The sequence below is a fragment of the Scyliorhinus torazame genome, chromosome 18, assembly GCF_047496885.1.
Source record: "Scyliorhinus torazame isolate Kashiwa2021f chromosome 18, sScyTor2.1, whole genome shotgun sequence".
Classification (NCBI taxonomy): Eukaryota; Metazoa; Chordata; class Chondrichthyes; order Carcharhiniformes; family Scyliorhinidae; genus Scyliorhinus; species Scyliorhinus torazame.
This window is the reverse complement of record NC_092724.1, coordinates 153,776,150-153,792,992: the sequence shown is the minus strand read 5'-3', so window position 1 is coordinate 153,792,992 and position 16,843 is coordinate 153,776,150. Positions and strand designations below refer to the sequence as shown.

Genomic DNA, 16,843 nt, shown 5'->3' with positions numbered 1-16,843 from the left:
AGTTAGCACGAGGAAACAACCTGAGATACGTTCAGGTCAAAACATCTTCCACAAGAAAACGACAACCGTCCCCCAGCTACCAGGACACTGTTATTTGAAGAACTGCTGGATGCGGGCGACCTAGAGAAGGGAACCTGTGCAGACATGAACGGGTGACTGTTGGAGGAGGTATGCTCTGCCATCCCGGATAGGTCGAAGGAAAAATGGAAGGGGGAGCTAGGCGTAGAGATAGGGGAGGACTCTGGATCGAAGCACTGTTCAGGGTGAACTTTGTCTCCGTGTACGCAAGGCTGAGACAGAGTGCACCTAACCAGAACGAGTAGGTTCTTCCCGGAGGTGGAGGTCAAATGTGAACAGTGCCAGGGTGGCCTGGCCAACCACACCCACATGTTGTGGCTTGCCCCAGGCTTGTCAGGTACTGGATCATCTTCTTTGAGACCATCTCCAGGGTTGTGGGAGTGAGGTGGAGCCATGCCCAAAAGTGGCAGTCTTCGGGGTATCAGATCTAGCCAGAACTCTTCACTGGGAGAGGAGGGGGGAGGGGGGGGTGGCCACACCCTAGCCTTTGCCTTTCCTATCGCCTGCTGGAAAACCCTGTTCAACTGGCCATTGGCAGCACCACCCATGCCAGACTGGCTGTCCGACCAGGTGGAACTTCTCAGGCTGGAGAAAATAAAATTTGCCAGCCGCGGGTCGGAAGAACGTTTCCAAAGGACTTGGAAGCCGTTCACCAACTTGACCCCAGACCTATTGGTAGCCGGCACCCAGTAGAGTGGGGCGGTTGGGGAGACACGGACAAAGAGGAAAAGGCGGGGGGGGGGGGGGGGGGGGGGGGGGGGGAGTGGGCGGGGGGGGGGGGAGTGGGGTGGGGGGGCTATCGCACGCAAAAAGAAAGCGAGGGACAAAGCTGCAGGGGTCTGGTCCATGGGGAAGCTAAGGCCCGAACCAAATTAAATTGACGTTTGTAAGAACGTGTTTTGGTCTTATTGAGGAATGTAAAGTGTGTATGCCGACTAAAGGGGTGGGGTGGGGGAGGGGGGTCACAGCCATTGTTGTAGCGAAGTCACTTGCTTTTTTGCCGCAGTTTTGTAATTTGTAACTTATGAATTGTTGAATATAAAATATATTTTTTTATTTAAATTTTTTTTTTTTATTCTCCTCCATTTTCACATTTTCTCCCACATTTACATCCATCAACAATAAACAATAATCAGCAAGATATGTCAGTCCCATAATAACAACAACAATCCCATCTACCCACCAACCCCCAAACCTCAACCTGCATGTTTACATAAACAAATGACAAAAAGAAATCAGGGATTACCGTAGTCACCCTTAATCTTACACAGCTCTCTCCCCCCCCCCCCCCCCCCCCCCCCCCCCCAGGCCTCCAGCTCCTCCCGTCCACTGCCTCTTGTAAAACTCCTCCCCCCCTACCCTCTTCCTTCCCCCCAACTTTCCCACCCCGGCTAGACCACTCGGACCTGTTCTGCCAGGCTCCGATGGCCGCAGCCCCTCCCCCCACTTCACTCCGTTCACTGGCCGGCACACACCGGCCAGCGTGGAGGCCCCCGTCCGGGTCCCTTTCCCACTTGCCCGGCCCCAGGAAAGCCCAAAGATCCCCTTTTAGCACACAAACCCCGCATATCCACCTACACCCCAAAGAACTCTCATTTCGAGTGAAAGTCCCGTCCCTTCCCTTGTCCAAATATATACCACATTGGCTCTTTAATCTCTACACCCGCGCGCAGTGATACAAAAAAGAAGAAAATACAGTCATGAGGTTACATCGGCACATGGCCATTCCTCAATGTCAGTTCTGCCACAGTCCTTCTGCTTTTGCAAACTCCTCCGCTGCATCCGCCGTTCCAAATAAAAGTCCCTGAGCTTGTAAGTCACCCTCAGCTTCGCTGGATATACAATGCCGCACCGCACCATGCTATGTACAGTGCCCTCTTCACCCGGTTGAAGGCAGCCCGCCTCCTTGCCAGCTCCACCGTAAAGTCCTGGTATACACGTATACCAGCTCCAGCCCACTGCACCACCCGCTTCTGCTTGGCCAGCTCAGGACCTTCTCCTTCACCCTGTACCTACGGAAGCACAGAGTCACTGTCCTTGGCGGCTCACTCGCCTTTGGTACAGGCCTCCACGACCGATGAGTCCGATCCAGTTCATATCGGGAGGGGTCCTCCCCCTCCCCCAGTAGTTTTGCCAGCATCGCGGCATTTTTCCTCGCAGATCCTTGTTAGTATCCATCACCTTCCGCATCTCTTTCCCCATCGAGGCAAGTTGATCACCGTGCTGCAATAACGTCTCCTTCACTTCCTTCAGCGCCTCCCTTGCTCTCGCACCTCCGCCACTGCGCTCGCCACCTCCGTCCTTACCGGGGAAACCGCCTCCTCCACCAGCACACTCAAAGCCTCCCTCATCTCCTTCCTCACCGTGTCCATGCATTTTGCAATCTGCGCCAACTGCTTTTCAAATTCCGCAGCCATCACCTTGGTTATTTCTTCAGCCGTAAGCAGTGCGGCCTTCCCTGGTGCTCCAGCCTCCATTTTCCTGGTGACCCCGCGGTGACCTTTCCACTCCCCGACGGACCTCCAGCTGGGTTTTTCTCGGCCGTTTTTTTGCTCACCCTCGACATTTTTCTTTGGGTTTTTTTTCCCTCCTGTGTCTTCTCAGTGCCTCCTCCGTGCCTTCTCCCTGCTTCTGCCGCCTCCGTGGACCCTGGGACCGGGCTTAAAGCCCCGAAAATGCCGTTCCCGAACGGGAGCCCTCCATTGTGCGGCCGCCTCCCGCCCCCGCCGTCACCGGAAGTCGTTGAATATAAAATATGACCAAAATATATATATATATATTTTTTAAATGCTGCCCAACCCTGCTGATGTTACTAGTAAGAATATCTCAAAACCCTGAAGGATTACTTGAAACACTGATTCCGAGTGGTGTATTTTTGTTTGGAGTAATGTGAGGAACTGTGTCCAACCCAGTGAGGAACCAGCCCAGTCTTTACGCAAACAGTTAATGAAGAATATTTATAAAGTAAAAAAAAACGTGCAAAAGACTAATATACACTATAGCACTTATGTATATGAGTAACTAAACACACCATTTTATCTGAAGTTCCCAAAATATACCCATGTTCCCTGAACTCACTGAAATGCCCCATTTTTCAAGCACGATCCAATTTTAGTAACTCGATAGGTCAAATCTAATTAATAGTTACCACGCAATGCCGCTTAGGTGACCATGTCTGGGGCAATGGTTCTGGCTGGTTCAATGAAGGCACCAAACTGTGTCTTTTAGAGGAGAATATCTGCAATCTGCCGTGACTCTAAATGTTCGATGGATCAGGCCTCTGTGGCTCAGAGCGTAGATGAAATTCACCTTGTCTGACTGTTGGATGGAGAGTTAGCTCCCCTTCCCCAATTAGGGTGCAAAGTAGTTATATTGTTCAATATCTTTGATATTCCTTTCTGATTCTGCTGCCTACCTCTCTCAAATTCCTTGCCGTTAAAAGTTATCATTTGTGTAGCCCCACTGATCTCTGGTAAAGAATGTTTCTGATATGGCCATTCACACCTCGATGTCTCTAGACGCCTGCTAATCTTGTTACTTTTCTGCTTTTTAAATTTCATCTCAAATTCGCTGTTCATCTCGTTAATTTCCACATCCCTGACAATGATCCAAGTCCATGTGCATGCCTAGACATGGAGCATGGGTAGCTGAACTCTTTATTCAATTTTTATATTTATGTTATGTACACAAGTTCCAGCAGAGGTCCCTGCAGTCCCTCCACTGCAAAGCATCTATCAGATGCGGAATGAAATGAAATGAGACGGTTGCTGCTGGAAACTGTAAGCAGGTGAGGCAGCAACCAGAGAACTTAACATTGCCGAGGCTTTGTTAAAAACAGATGTTACTTTGCCCGCTTTGCTAATTCACAATCCCTTTTGGATTAATTTTTTTTTTCCTTTTAATTAAATAAGGAACGTTTTGAATTTTAGTTTGTTTGGCTTGTAGTAAGTACAACTATTACCTCGGTGGCTTTATAGTTTTTCCCCAGCATTTGAATCTGACTGACATTTCTGTCCTGTTGGAGGTGCTGCCTTTCAGATAAGGCCTCAAACCTGGGCCTCATCCTCCTGTTGAAGTGGGTGCAAAGGATCTCTTGGTGTTAACTAATCAGATCCCCTGATGTCCCAATGTCCCACCAGCATTCACTCCTCAACAAATACCGTCAGACCAGATGGACTGGCCATCTGTCTCATTGTTATTCTTATTAGGGCTTTTGCTGGATGCAATTTGGTTGCTGCATTCTCCCCCGTCACCGCCCCCGCCTCTCCTCCTCCCCCCCCCCCCCCCCCCCCCCCCCCCCCCCCCCCCCCCCCCCCCCCCCCCCCCCCCCCCCCCCAAAAAATAATGAGTGCTTCAAAAGTAGCCTGTTAGCTGTGATGTGCTTTGGAAGGGGCGGTCCAGTGGATTTGAAGAGTGCTACACTCAAGCGAGTTTCTTCCTATAGTTTCTGAACTAACCTTTTTTATGATTCTTTGTAGCCACAGGATGTGACAACTCGGAGAGAGATGTCGGTTGAGGAGCAGGAGATATTGACAACAAGCTTGACCCAGTCTAAAACAACACTGAATGATGTCCTCGACACTCTCAAGCTGCTGGAGGAAGAACCTAAATTACTCCCAGAACCAATAAAGGCCTATAAAAAGGATAAATATGCTTGGATAGATGAGGTATGTTTTCGTTGTTTCGACAAGAAAATTAGATGATTGGAGGGGCTGGTTTAGCACACTGGGCTAAATCGCTGGCTTTTAAAGCAGACCAAGGCAGGCCAGCAGCACGGTTCAATTCCCGTACCAGCCTCCCCGAACAGGCGCCGGAATGTGGCGACTAGGGGCTTTTCACAGTAACTTCATTTGAAGCCTACTTGTGACAAGCGATTTTTTTTCATTTCATTTCATCCTATAGATCAGGATTATCAAGTGGGCACCGAAGTTGGTTTGTTCCAACCATTATTGCCTCCCTATTAGGGCCCAGCGGCCCTTGGAAGGTGGCGTCAATAGGGGCTACAGAGGAGAGCCATCTTAAGGAACATGAACATTTTCTCTGGTACTTGGCAGGGGGCCAGAAGCAGACTGGAAAGCTGCTAATCTGGAGAGGTGTTATTCAAAGAGCGTAGTGCGACTTAAGCTCTACCAACATCCTATACAACAATTGCCTGCTTATGGGTTCACTTTGGATGACCATTCTCCTGAGCGTAAGGTACGCGATACTTCATCATGGAAATAGCACCCAAGTGACACAAGAGGAGGAGGCACGTTCAGCTGTATCCGTCTGCCTTGTCTAGTTATCATTGCTCCTATTGGCACAATACCAGCTGTTCAGAACCCGTACATGGCTATGTCCCTGGTTAATGTTGCCACTTAATGAAGGCTTGTACGATGGGGCTCCCAGGTCGTGGTCCATTTTGGCTCTTCGGTTCCTCTTCAGTGTGAAGGGGGGTTTCTGCAAGGGATTTCTGCAGTTTATTACAGTAGGCTGCTGCAGGCCAGCTTGAATATGGGGAAGAGAATACAGCAACGTGGAGTCGTGAGTGTGGGAGGCAGTAAATAGTAATGCCCCAGGCTTGTCTAACCTTCGCTGCCCTTGCATTAATTCAAATCACCCTAGTCGTTACATTGACTGTAGTGCTGTGACTTGCTATGTTTTTGAGTGACTAGTTGAACTGGTTAACAGGAAGAAACAAGTGACAAGTTGAAAAACCACTTGTTTTTCCCCTCGTTCAAGGCGAGAACTGTACTGTGTCTTGAATTGTTTCACTCTGGCTTGTAAGGCACATTGCAGCCTTACAATTGTTTCACAATAGCTTGTACGGCACATTGCAATCTTAATTGTTCCACTGTCGCTTGTAAGGCACATTGAAATCTTAAATTGTTTCACTGTCACGTGTAGGGCACATTGCAATCTTAAATTGTTTCACTGTCGCTTGTAAGCACTGCAAAGGATGAAACTGGTAAGAAATCAGGATGAAACACAATGTCGATACATGGGTAACGGTTGCTGCAGTGCCACTGATTGGTTGAGGTCACACTGCTTGTGTGGTCATGGGTTGCTGGAATATAAAGAACTGTTTTAAGGTGGGACGGGCAGAGCCACAGCAGGGGACAAAGAATTAGCCAAATTTGAGAACTTGTGGTCATTGGATCTCCAAGGGATTGGTGTAACATGTATCTTTCGCACTTGCTGCCCTTGTGACTGTGTAACAAGTTGCAGTTGATTCTTAACACTTCTGATTGCTACTGCTTTAACAACCAGTACGATCTGCTTGAAGAGCACAGTTTTTCCCACACGCTCTCTCTTAATAAAACAGGACCGTGACTCCAGTTCACTGACGGCAGATAACCTGGAGAAGCTGGGGCAAATCGAACAGGCTTCGGGCGCGCCAAACGATGGCACTCTACTGTCTGAAGCAAAGCTGCAGAGCATTATGAGTTTCCTGGATGAGATGGAGAAGTCCGAACAGGAGCGACCAATGTCTTGTTCCTCAATGGCGCCCAAAGAGGTAAGTCAGACTTGTCAACTATACAATTTAAAAAAAAAAAAAAAAAAATCCCTGTAACCCTAAAACCAATACCAAGGAATCATAGAATGTGCAGAAGGAGGCCATTCGGCCCATCGAGTCTGCATCGGCTCTTCGAAAGAGTACCCAACCTAAGCCCACACCTCCACCCTTTCCCCGTAACCCAGTAACCCCAACCAACATTTTTGGACACTAAGGGCAATTTAGCATGGCCAATCCACCTAACCTGCACACCTTTAGACTGTGGGAGGAAACCGGAGCACCCGGAGGAAACCCACGCAGACACGGGGAGAAAGTGCAAACTCCACACAGACAGTGAACCAAGCCGGGAATCGAACCTGGAACCCTGGAGTGCTACCGTGCTCCCCTGAATGAAATTCTTTACTTCAGGAAAAACACAACTGAGTTTACTTATAGGCCGATTCAATGTTTGCATATTTCCCCTCTCATCAGTTAAATCAGTAAGATTGGAAATTGCACTTTAGCTGCTCACGTGAGAGAACAGTGCTAGTGACGGAACAAGAGGCAATAACAACACGTTTAGTCTAGTATGAATACAACAGGCTAAAATTAGCCCCATCATAACATACTTAACATCAGGGGATATGGTGGATTTTCTGGAGTTTAAGTTTTAGGTGCTGGAGGTGTAAGTTGCAGCAGTGCAGCGAGTTTAATTTTCCTTTGAGGAGGGAGAGTCAGAACTTGGCACCTTGGACAAGGAAAGTGCAATTTGTCCTGAAATCACTGATAGACTTGAACTGGAGGAAGTTTTAAATTAAGTGAAACATAGGGGGCGGAATTCTCCATAGCCCGACACCAAAATTGGGATCATCGATTGGGCAGAGAATGGCTTGCGACGCCGGATCCGGGGTAGGCGCCGGTTTGACCCCGGTTCGCGATGCTCCGCCTCCTCCAACTCAGCGTCAACGGGACACACACCGCGTGCAGTCGAAATGCCGTTGGTGTATCTTCAGCCGCCCCCGATGGGCCAAGTCCATGACGTGCGGTCCCAGCGGTCGTGAACCCGGAGTGCCGGCTAGGGCAGTGCCCAGCACCGCCACACTCGTCCGTGCTGCTGGCCAGTGGGGTGGGAGGGGGGGGGGGGGCTAGGGTTCCTAGAATGGCCGGTGCCATGTTTCTGGCGCAACCGGTGCAGGCTGTCAGCCCTGCGCATGTGCAGCCCGGGACCCGCCAATTCTCCAGCTGTTTTCCCCGCGTTCTGCGGGTGTTCCACGCAGCGCCGGTGCTAGCCCCTCACCGGCGTGAGGGGTTCATGCCGATTTTCCCGTCGTGATCCACCCGCGGATTTTCCTTTTGTGCTGGCACTTAGCCCCTGGATCAGAGAATTCCGCCCAGGACTATTGAGCTATTTTGCTGGTAGGGACAGTTGGTTTTCAAACAAGTCGTTTCCACTCCACGTTTAAATCAATTTAGTTTGGCCTAGTGTCTCAGCTGTGACTTCCTCCTGGCTTCTTGCAGTCCTGTTCCTGGCCTAACCGCTGAGTGTTGCACGGCCATTAAAGTCATTCGAAGACGATCGAACATGGTGACCCGAGAATTTTGATATTCCAAATTTTAAAATGCAGTTAACGTTTCCTGTGTCCTGTCTCCAGATTCTGCTTTCTGAAGAAGAACTGTCTCACCTGGAACAAGCCTCCGTCATGGCAACTGAGGTGACGAGCTCCATGATCAGATTAAAACTGGAATATGAGGAAAAGAAACGTGCCATTGCCATGTTGCAGACTGCTTTGGTAAATGCCAAAAGTGTGGCTCTCAATATTTGTAGATGCCGTTAATTTTAATTTCAGAGGTTGGGGGGTGGTAAGAGTGGGTTTGGATCGATGGCAAACTGATGGATTCAAAGCTCCTGCAATCTTTCTGTTGACCATGAGCATCCTCAGTGAAACTAATGTGAGCAGTTTCAATCTAATTTATCCTAGCCTGTCGCTTGAAACAAACTTAAAGAGGCCCTTCTTTAATTTCAGGGTGAAGCACGGTGAACTCTTTGGAGGTGGGGGGGGGGGGGTAGTCTTGCAGCATTTCTGTCTTACACTGTTCAAAGTGTAACCAATGTATTGTTGATGTAAATGTTTGTACAGTGCCCATGCTACCACTTACGCTGTCTGAACATTTGAAAAACTGACCTACGATGAGGGTTGGGATTTGCCCAACCGGGCATTATGACACAGAGTAGCCATCGCGCCATCTCTTGTAGCTTTGTTGTGTGGAACCAGCTGAACATTGTAGCATTTTTCACTCCGACCTTCTGGGCTGATTGAACTAGACTTTATGCTTGTTCGAGAGCCTGATACTTCACATATTAAAATTCTGCAGTTAATAATGCAACAAACGACTAACAAATAAATTCAGCTTATTTGGATGGGGGATTGGACCATGCACAAACAATCACAAAGTATCTACAGCATGAATACAGGCTTTTCAATGCAACGTGTCCACACTCTTGTTTATGCCCCCAATTGAGCCCCCTCCTTCATTTATCCCTGTCACCATACCTCTCCTATTCCTTTCTCCCTCAAGTGCTTATCTAGCCTCTCCTTAAATCCATCGATTTTATTGTGTTGTTCTCTGTTTTACTTTACCCTCGTGGATTGATCTGTAGTGTTGATCCAAAGAACGAGTCTTGTTGACAAACAAAACTAACTTTATTAACACTACTTAACTGAACTGGGTTCAACACTTATCCCTAAGAAACAAACAGTTGATTAATAACACAAAAACTATTCTTCTCTACATCAAACTCACTACCAGATTAAACTATTCTCTATCCCTCTATCTTCAGTCTTTCTAGCTAATTCCTCATTCCTGCTGCTACCACCTTCTCCAACTTTCTGTCCCACAAGACTCAGCATCATCCCTTATATACTTATGGGACTAGCTCCCTCTAGTGGCTGCCTGTATCCATTTCATTAACCCTTGCATTACCTTCATGTGTGATAATACCACATTTATTTGCCCCTGGTAGCAATGAGTACCACTCCGGATAAAGACGTTTCTCCTTAATTTCCTATTTGATTTCTTAGTCATTAACTGTACGTATGGCCCCCAGTTCTGGTCTTGCCCCCCCCCTCCCTGTCTTAATGGGCGACCCCTTATTTTGAAATTGGGCCTCTGGTTTAAATTCCCCCATGAGAGGGAACATCCTCTCAGCATCTACCCTGTCAATCCCCCTGTGAATCTTAAATGTTTCAATACGATCACCTGTCATTGTTCTAAACACCAACTTGCTCAAGCAAGCGGAAATATCCTCCCTATATTTAGCGGATCAAGCATTCTCTGAATCGTAAACACCCCCATCAGATCACCCCTTAGTTTTCTATTCAGTAGAGGCTGGAATTACAGCCTGTTCAGCCTTTTCTGATGTTTATAACTTAGTTTTGGTATCATTCTCACAGACTACGTTATTTCCCAAGATCCAACAGCAATCCCATTGACTCTTAACCGCCCTTGGAAATGGCCTAGCAAGGCACCTGGTCCAAAGGGCAATTACGGATGGGCAACAAATGCTGGCCTTGCCAGCAACACCACCATCCCGCCAAAGAATAAAAAAAGATGCTCAAACATGGTCTATCATAGAATCATAGAATTTACAGTGCAGAAGGAGGCCATTCGGCCCATCGAGTCTGCACCGGCCCCTTGGAAAAAGCACCCTACTTAAGCCCTTACCTCCACCTTATCGCTGTAACCCAGTAACCCCTCCTAACCCTTTTTTTTGACACTAAGGGCAATTTAGCATGGTCAATCCACCTAACCTGCACATCTTTGGACTGTGGGAGGAAATCGCAGCACCCGGAGGAAACCCACGCAGACACGGGGAGGACGTGCAGACTCCGCACAGACAGTGACCCAAGCCGGGAATGTGCAGGTTAGTTAGATTGGCCATGCTAAATTGGACCTTGGTGTCCAGGGGTGTACAGGTTAGCTTACAGAGATGCGGTGGAGGAGTGGGCCTAGGTAAGGTGCGCTTTGAGGGATGGTGGAGACTCGATGGGCCGAATGGCCCCCTTCTGCACTGTAGCTATTCTATGGTTCTGTTCAATGGTTCAAAATGCTGAGCAACAGTGGTCCCAACACCAATCCAAGTAAAACAACACTTCACATAATTTGCCAATCTGAGTAATTACCGACAAATCCTATTCTCTGTTTCGTGTTTTGTAACGACTTACTATTTATTTTGCTGCTTGTCGCTCATTGCATGGTTGAAATGTCATACTTTCCCAACCCTCCCGAGAGCTGAGTGGCACCTAAAATCATGTGGCATCATGTGGGTGCTAGCTGGGGGCATAGCCCCCCTGTTCTGGCACTCTGTGCCTATTAGAGCATCCCCCCCCCTTCCTCCCCGCTCCCAATTTCAGCCCTGTACCCACTTTGTCTTCCTGGCCTGTCAAAGTCCTCACACCCGCCTTCGAATCCGGCCCCAGCGCGTGCGTTGTCTGGGGACTGCCTTGCAGTCGCAGCTGTGACCAGTGCTTCTGGTGGCTCTGTGAGGGGGCTGCCATCCATTCAAATGAGACACTGGCAGCTCTCAGAGAAGGGACTTCCTCCCAGATGGGGCTGAGGCTTTGGCCTGAATAAATAATCCCCCGGCTGGGGGGATTCACGGCCATTTGCAGGCGAGCTTTCCCACAACTTGTAAGCCCTGCCCCGCCCTGCAACCCCCCCCCCACACACACACACAAATTTCACCCAACGTATTCTGACCTTCGTCATGGGTCTACCAAGAAGTACAGTACCTTCAGTAAGACGAATTTGACTTGCATAGTTGGATACATCAGGCAGCATGTAAACAGTTTCCATTTTGTTGTGCAAAATCCTTGACCAAACAAAGCACACAGTTTTCGACACTTTTCTTATCAGACTTTTCTTATTAGGCCCAGCAAAAAGAATTAACCGTGCGTCACATGAAGGAGACCGAAAAGGAAATGAGCCATCGATTAAAAATGCAGAAGGACGAGTATGAATCAACCATTCAACGGCACCTGGCATTTATTGATCAGGTAAAATCCATGATAATATTTTAATGTCTCAATTTTGCAATCGGTCTTGCCCATAAAATGGACTTAGATTGGGCAAGGCTGGCCCTGAAGAAATCTAATGTTGCTTATCGTTTGTGCTACTGATACTCAACCTGGACGTACGTCACTGACTCCAGATAATCGGTCTGCAAATGTTTCAAAAGTCTCTGTGATTTTTTTTTAAATTTTCTTCATGTAATTTCTTGGTGCTCCTGCCAAGGTATCGTTGAGCTCCGACAGATGCAAGTGCCGGCGGAGACTGCAATTTGAGTTGAAATGCCATCCGTTAATTCCATTTACTTTTTATTTTTTCCCCCAGGCTTTCTGGTACCTTCTTCTTTTCAAATAAATTTAAGAGTATCCAATTCATTTTTTCCCAAATAAGGGGCAATTTAGCGCGGCCAATCCACCTAACCTGCTCATCTGTGGGGGCGAAACCCAAACAAACACGGGGAGAATGTGCAAACTCCACACGGACAGCGACCCAGAGCCGGGATCGAACCTGGGACCTCGGTGCCGTGAGGCAGCAGTGCTACCCACTGTGCCACCGTGCTGTTCTTTCTGGTACCTCCCTGATAACTGACGGGCCAGTGACATTCTTTATCTCAAACTCATTGAGCCAGAAATTTTTCCCCATTTTTTTTTTCTTTGGACGAAAGGAATATCCGAGAAGGGATGCAAGGCAGCTCTGGCTGCACCAGACCCACACCCACTGGTACATGCGCACCCATGGGTGACTAAGTTGTTACGATCCCTGGTGATGTTTTAACTGGAGGAAGATCTCAGAAAGGAAACTTGGCTCAAAATACTGTGGGCTGGATTCTCTCCGATTTTGAGGCTATGTCCGGAGGAAGTGTCTAGTTTTATGATGAAAATGTCGGTGCCGCCCCCGCACCGATGCTCCGCCCGGTGGGGGTGGAGGGCTAGCAGCCGCGCCACGTAAAATCCCCGGTGTTCCCGACACAAACGGCTGGAGAATTGCCGGGTCCGTGGCTGCGCCCAGCGACGGCCTGCAGCAGTCGTGCCGCGCAACATGGTGTTGGCTACGTGGGGACCGGGCCTGCCAGATAGTGCCCCCTTGTACCTCCCCCTCCTTTGGCACCCCTGGACCACCCCCCACTAGTCCCTCCAGCCCCCCCCCCCCCCCCCCCCCCCCCGACTGTGGCGGCACTGGACCCAGTCCCCAGCTGCCAGGTGAGGTTGACACAGAGCCCCACGCCGTCGGGAGGTCGGGCTGGAGCATCGGGGGAGGGCCTTCGGGTAACGCCCTGAGGCTGCCCCACCGGCGTGCGGCGTACTCACCGGTGATGCCGTTTTGGAGAGGGTGGAGCATCCGAAAACAGGCCCCCGATTTCAGAGTCAAAAGGGATTCTCCGCCCGATCACCGAATACGATTTTGCCGTTGGGCAATGGAGAATCACGCCCTGTAACTTTTGATTTTTTCTTTTAGAAAACGTGGACGAATAGAGTCACAGGACCACTAATAACAAGGAAAAAACATTTGCTTTTCATGATGTTGGATTATAATACAATTCTTTGTTAGCTCAACAATTACACACAGGTTTTAAGATGAACATGTGACTGTGGATTTCTCCTCAGAATTCCCCCAGATGATTGTCACGTGAGATTTTCCAAACTCCACTCCCAAAAAAACACGCTTTAAAATCTTTGTTCACAATCATGCTTTCTGTTAGCCGTTTGCATTCCAAAATTCAGTCCACGTTTTCCAAATTACACTTTTAAACAAAGCTTCTTCACTACAGCGAGTCCAGTCCGTGATTTACACCACCATCTTTTGGATTCCTTCGTCTTGACTGCTGTACAAACTGTTCCCAGTCTCTAGTAAAATGGCATCAAAAGTTTTGATTTACCTCTTAAGTCCGCTGTCCCACTCTAAATCTGTTTACTGCAATTGTTGCTTTAACTCCGAACCCTTTGTTTACACTTCGTTGATTTCTTCTGAACAATACCTGGGTCGCCATCGTCTTAGAAATTCTTTCTGTCCCAATTCCATGGTTATCTGAACTGTAACTTGTTTCTTAGGGATACCACGGGTGAGATTCTCCACTCCCGCGCCGGTTGGGAGAATCGCCTGGGCCGCCAAAATTTCCCGGGACGTTGGTCCGACGCCCTCCCGCGATTCTCCCAAGCGGCGGGAACGGCCCCGTCGAGTTCCGCAGGCCGGAGAATTGCCGGAGACACCCAAAATGGCGATTCTCCGGCACCCCCGATATTCTCAGGCCCTGATGGGCCGAGCGGCCAGGCCAAAACGGCGGGTTCCCCCCGGCGCCGTCCACACCCGGTCGCTGCCGTCGGGCATAGCGCGGGAATGCTGGGGGGGCGGCCTGCGGGGGGGGGGGGGGCAATCCTGCACCGGGGGGTACCTCAATTGTGGCATGGCCCGTGATCGGTGCCCAACAATCGTCGGGCCGTCCTCTCTGGAGGAGGACCGCCTTCCTTCCGCGGCCCCGCAAGATCCGTCCGCCATCTTCATGCGGGGCGAACTCAGAGAGGACGGCAACCACGCATGCGCGGGTGACGCCAGTTATGCGGCGCCGGCCGCGTCATTTATGCGGAGCCGCCTTTACGCGGTGACAAGGTCTGCTGCGTGTAGATGACGTGGCCCCGATCCTAGCCCATTGTCGGGTCCTGAATCGATCGGGATCGGGGCCGTTTCGCGCCATCGTGAACCTCGACGGCGTTCACGACGGCGTGGACACTTCGGCGCGGGAGTGGAGAATCCCGCCCCACGTCTTTGCAACTCGCTCCTCCTGTCGAGCTTCTCCTGGCAGAGTTGAGAGATGTTCAGTCCCCAGTGTACTGACCCCAGCGGCCAACAAATTCAGCTAAAACTAAGAACAAAGGAAATCCTCTTCCTCTAGAAAGTGGGTCCATGTTGCGAAGCGACGCCGTATCCCTCTCTGGGCTCTTATTTACTCTTCATGCTGAAACCGGTTCCAAGCACAACCGAATCACTGTTTGAACTTAATCAACTCCCACATATACAAAAACCTTTGTCCAGCATGAATCTAACTATGGGTGTTATCTTTCCTTCCACAGAAACATTACATTAAACCCACTTAAAACTATATATTCATTACATTAAACCCACTTAAAACTATATATTATTTATAATGTTTGCCAATACAAATATAAATCCCGCAAAACTACTTTTGCTTTCCTAATAAAGTGCAGTGACAGGTCGGGAGGTTGGTGGGGTTCCCACTGGGCAACAGGGCAGGTTATCGTGCCAGGTCTCCTGCTTTTCAGCTCATCAAATGTGCGTCAGTGAGGAGCTTGTTGAATCTCGTGGTGGGGCAGGCAGTGATTCATCTGCTCCGCCGTTACCTCATGGAGTGAAAGGACCCGCCGCCACGTTGCAACAGCACCTGCACACACACACACACACACACACACACACACACACACACATACACACGGTCACTCTCTGCAGCCCAGGTGTTGGCGTCACAAATGGCACCAAAAAGGACCAAACCCTCAGTTCCAAGATTCCGGAGAAACACCTCTAGGACAGGCGGGAAGTCCTTTTTCCTCAGGAGCAGGAAGTCCACCACTGCCTGGGAGGAGGTCACCAAGGGGGTCAGCTCTTATGGCCACAAAAAAGTACTGCCCTGCGGTGCAGGAAGAGAAACGGCAAAGCGACTGCCTCACCTCGCCAGGGACCCGGGTTCAATTCAAAGCTTGGGTCACTGTCTGTGTGGAACATAGAACATAGAACATAGAAAATACAGCACAGAACAGGCCCTTCGGCCCACGATGTTGTGCCGAACCTTTGTCCTAGATTAATCATAGATTATCATTGAATTTACAGTGCAGAAGGAGGCCATTCGGCCCTTTGAGTCTGCACCGGCTCTTGGAAAGAGCACCCTACCCAAACTCAACACCTCCACCCAACTCCAAGGGCAATTTGGACATTAAGGGCAATTTATCATTGGCCAATTCACCTAACCCGCATATAGGCTGCATATTTTCCTCGAATCTGCATGGGTTTCCTCCGGATGCTCCGGTTTCCTCCTGCAGCCCAAAAGTTTGCAGGTTAGCTGGACTGGCCATGCTAAATTGCCCCATAGTATAAAAAAGGTGAGATAGGGTTACGGGAGTAAGGTGGGGGCATGGGCGTAAATTGGGTTCTCTTTCAGAGGCTTGGTGCAGACTCGATGACCGAATGGCCTCCTTCTGTCGCGATTCTATGATCCTGCTGTGGCTCCGGCACATGAGTACATCAAGGTTTCCATTGGAAGAATAACGGCCACCTTGGAGATCCAGGCACCGCAGTTTCGGCCAGATCTTGGCTCGGAACTGCATACATTTCGCTAGCCATGAGTGCGTTCAAATTGTGCCAAGGCAAGAATGGGTGGCTATCCCAACCCCCTCCAGGAGCCGCTTTTCCTCTGGGCCAAGGGAAGGGCCGTCGAGCACCCACAGGGAAAAAGAGCATCCAGCCAAACACACAGGAAAATCCACCCAGGACACTCCCAAGGATGACCAGCTTCTCCAACTCCTCTCTGTGATGCCATTAACTCCAGCAGGTCCAGCCAAGGATGGTGCACTTGCCCCTATGCAGGAGATCCTTAACGTGCCAGGGCAATCCAAGCCTTGGGCCTCCAGAGGATGCCAGAATCACCTCCGACAACAGTGGCGTAGCAGTCAGGAGGCCATCTTCACCGCTGCTGTGAATGTTGGGAGGCACCAAGACTTCATGGTAGAGTTAGAAGTTAAGTTCTGAAAATGCAGTGGTGGTACTGGTGTTCAATCACTTTGGACCTTTGTAAATATATGTTGCTTCTCTTCTGCAAAGTCTTCGGTACTGAATGGCTCTTCCATATGGTCATACTATTCAATTGCATCATCATAGATGATGATGATTATCATAGATATCATAGAATTTACAGTGCAGAAGGAGGCCATTCGGCCCATCGAGTCTGCACCGGCTCTTGGAAAGAGCACCCTACCCAAGGTCAACACCTCCACCCTATCCCCATAACCCAGTAACCCCACCTGACACTAAGGGCAAATTTGGACACGAAGGGCAATTTATCATGGCCAATTCACCTAACCTGCACAGCTTTGGACTGTGGGAGGAAACCGGAGCACCCGGAGGAAACCCACGCACACACGGGGAGGATGTGCAGACTCCGCACAGACAGTGACCCAAGCCGGAATTGAACCTGGGACCCTGGAGCTGTGAAGCAATTGT

At 49.6% G+C, this 16,843-nt stretch overlaps 1 protein-coding gene across 3 annotated transcripts in view; it reads left to right on the top strand.

Moving 5' to 3' along the window:
- The window catches only part of cep131 (centrosomal protein 131), a 118,584-nt gene that overhangs the window by 41,359 nt on the left and 60,382 nt on the right, over positions 1 to 16,843 (top strand). For all 3 annotated transcript variants that reach the window (XM_072483637.1, XM_072483636.1, XM_072483638.1), the window contains 4 exons: positions 4,557 to 4,745; positions 6,383 to 6,574; positions 8,206 to 8,343; positions 11,482 to 11,607. In XM_072483637.1, the coding sequence (XP_072339738.1) occupies positions 4,557 to 4,745; positions 6,383 to 6,574; positions 8,206 to 8,343; positions 11,482 to 11,607 (645 nt within the window). The remainder of the gene's footprint in view (positions 1 to 4,556; positions 4,746 to 6,382; positions 6,575 to 8,205; positions 8,344 to 11,481; positions 11,608 to 16,843) is intronic.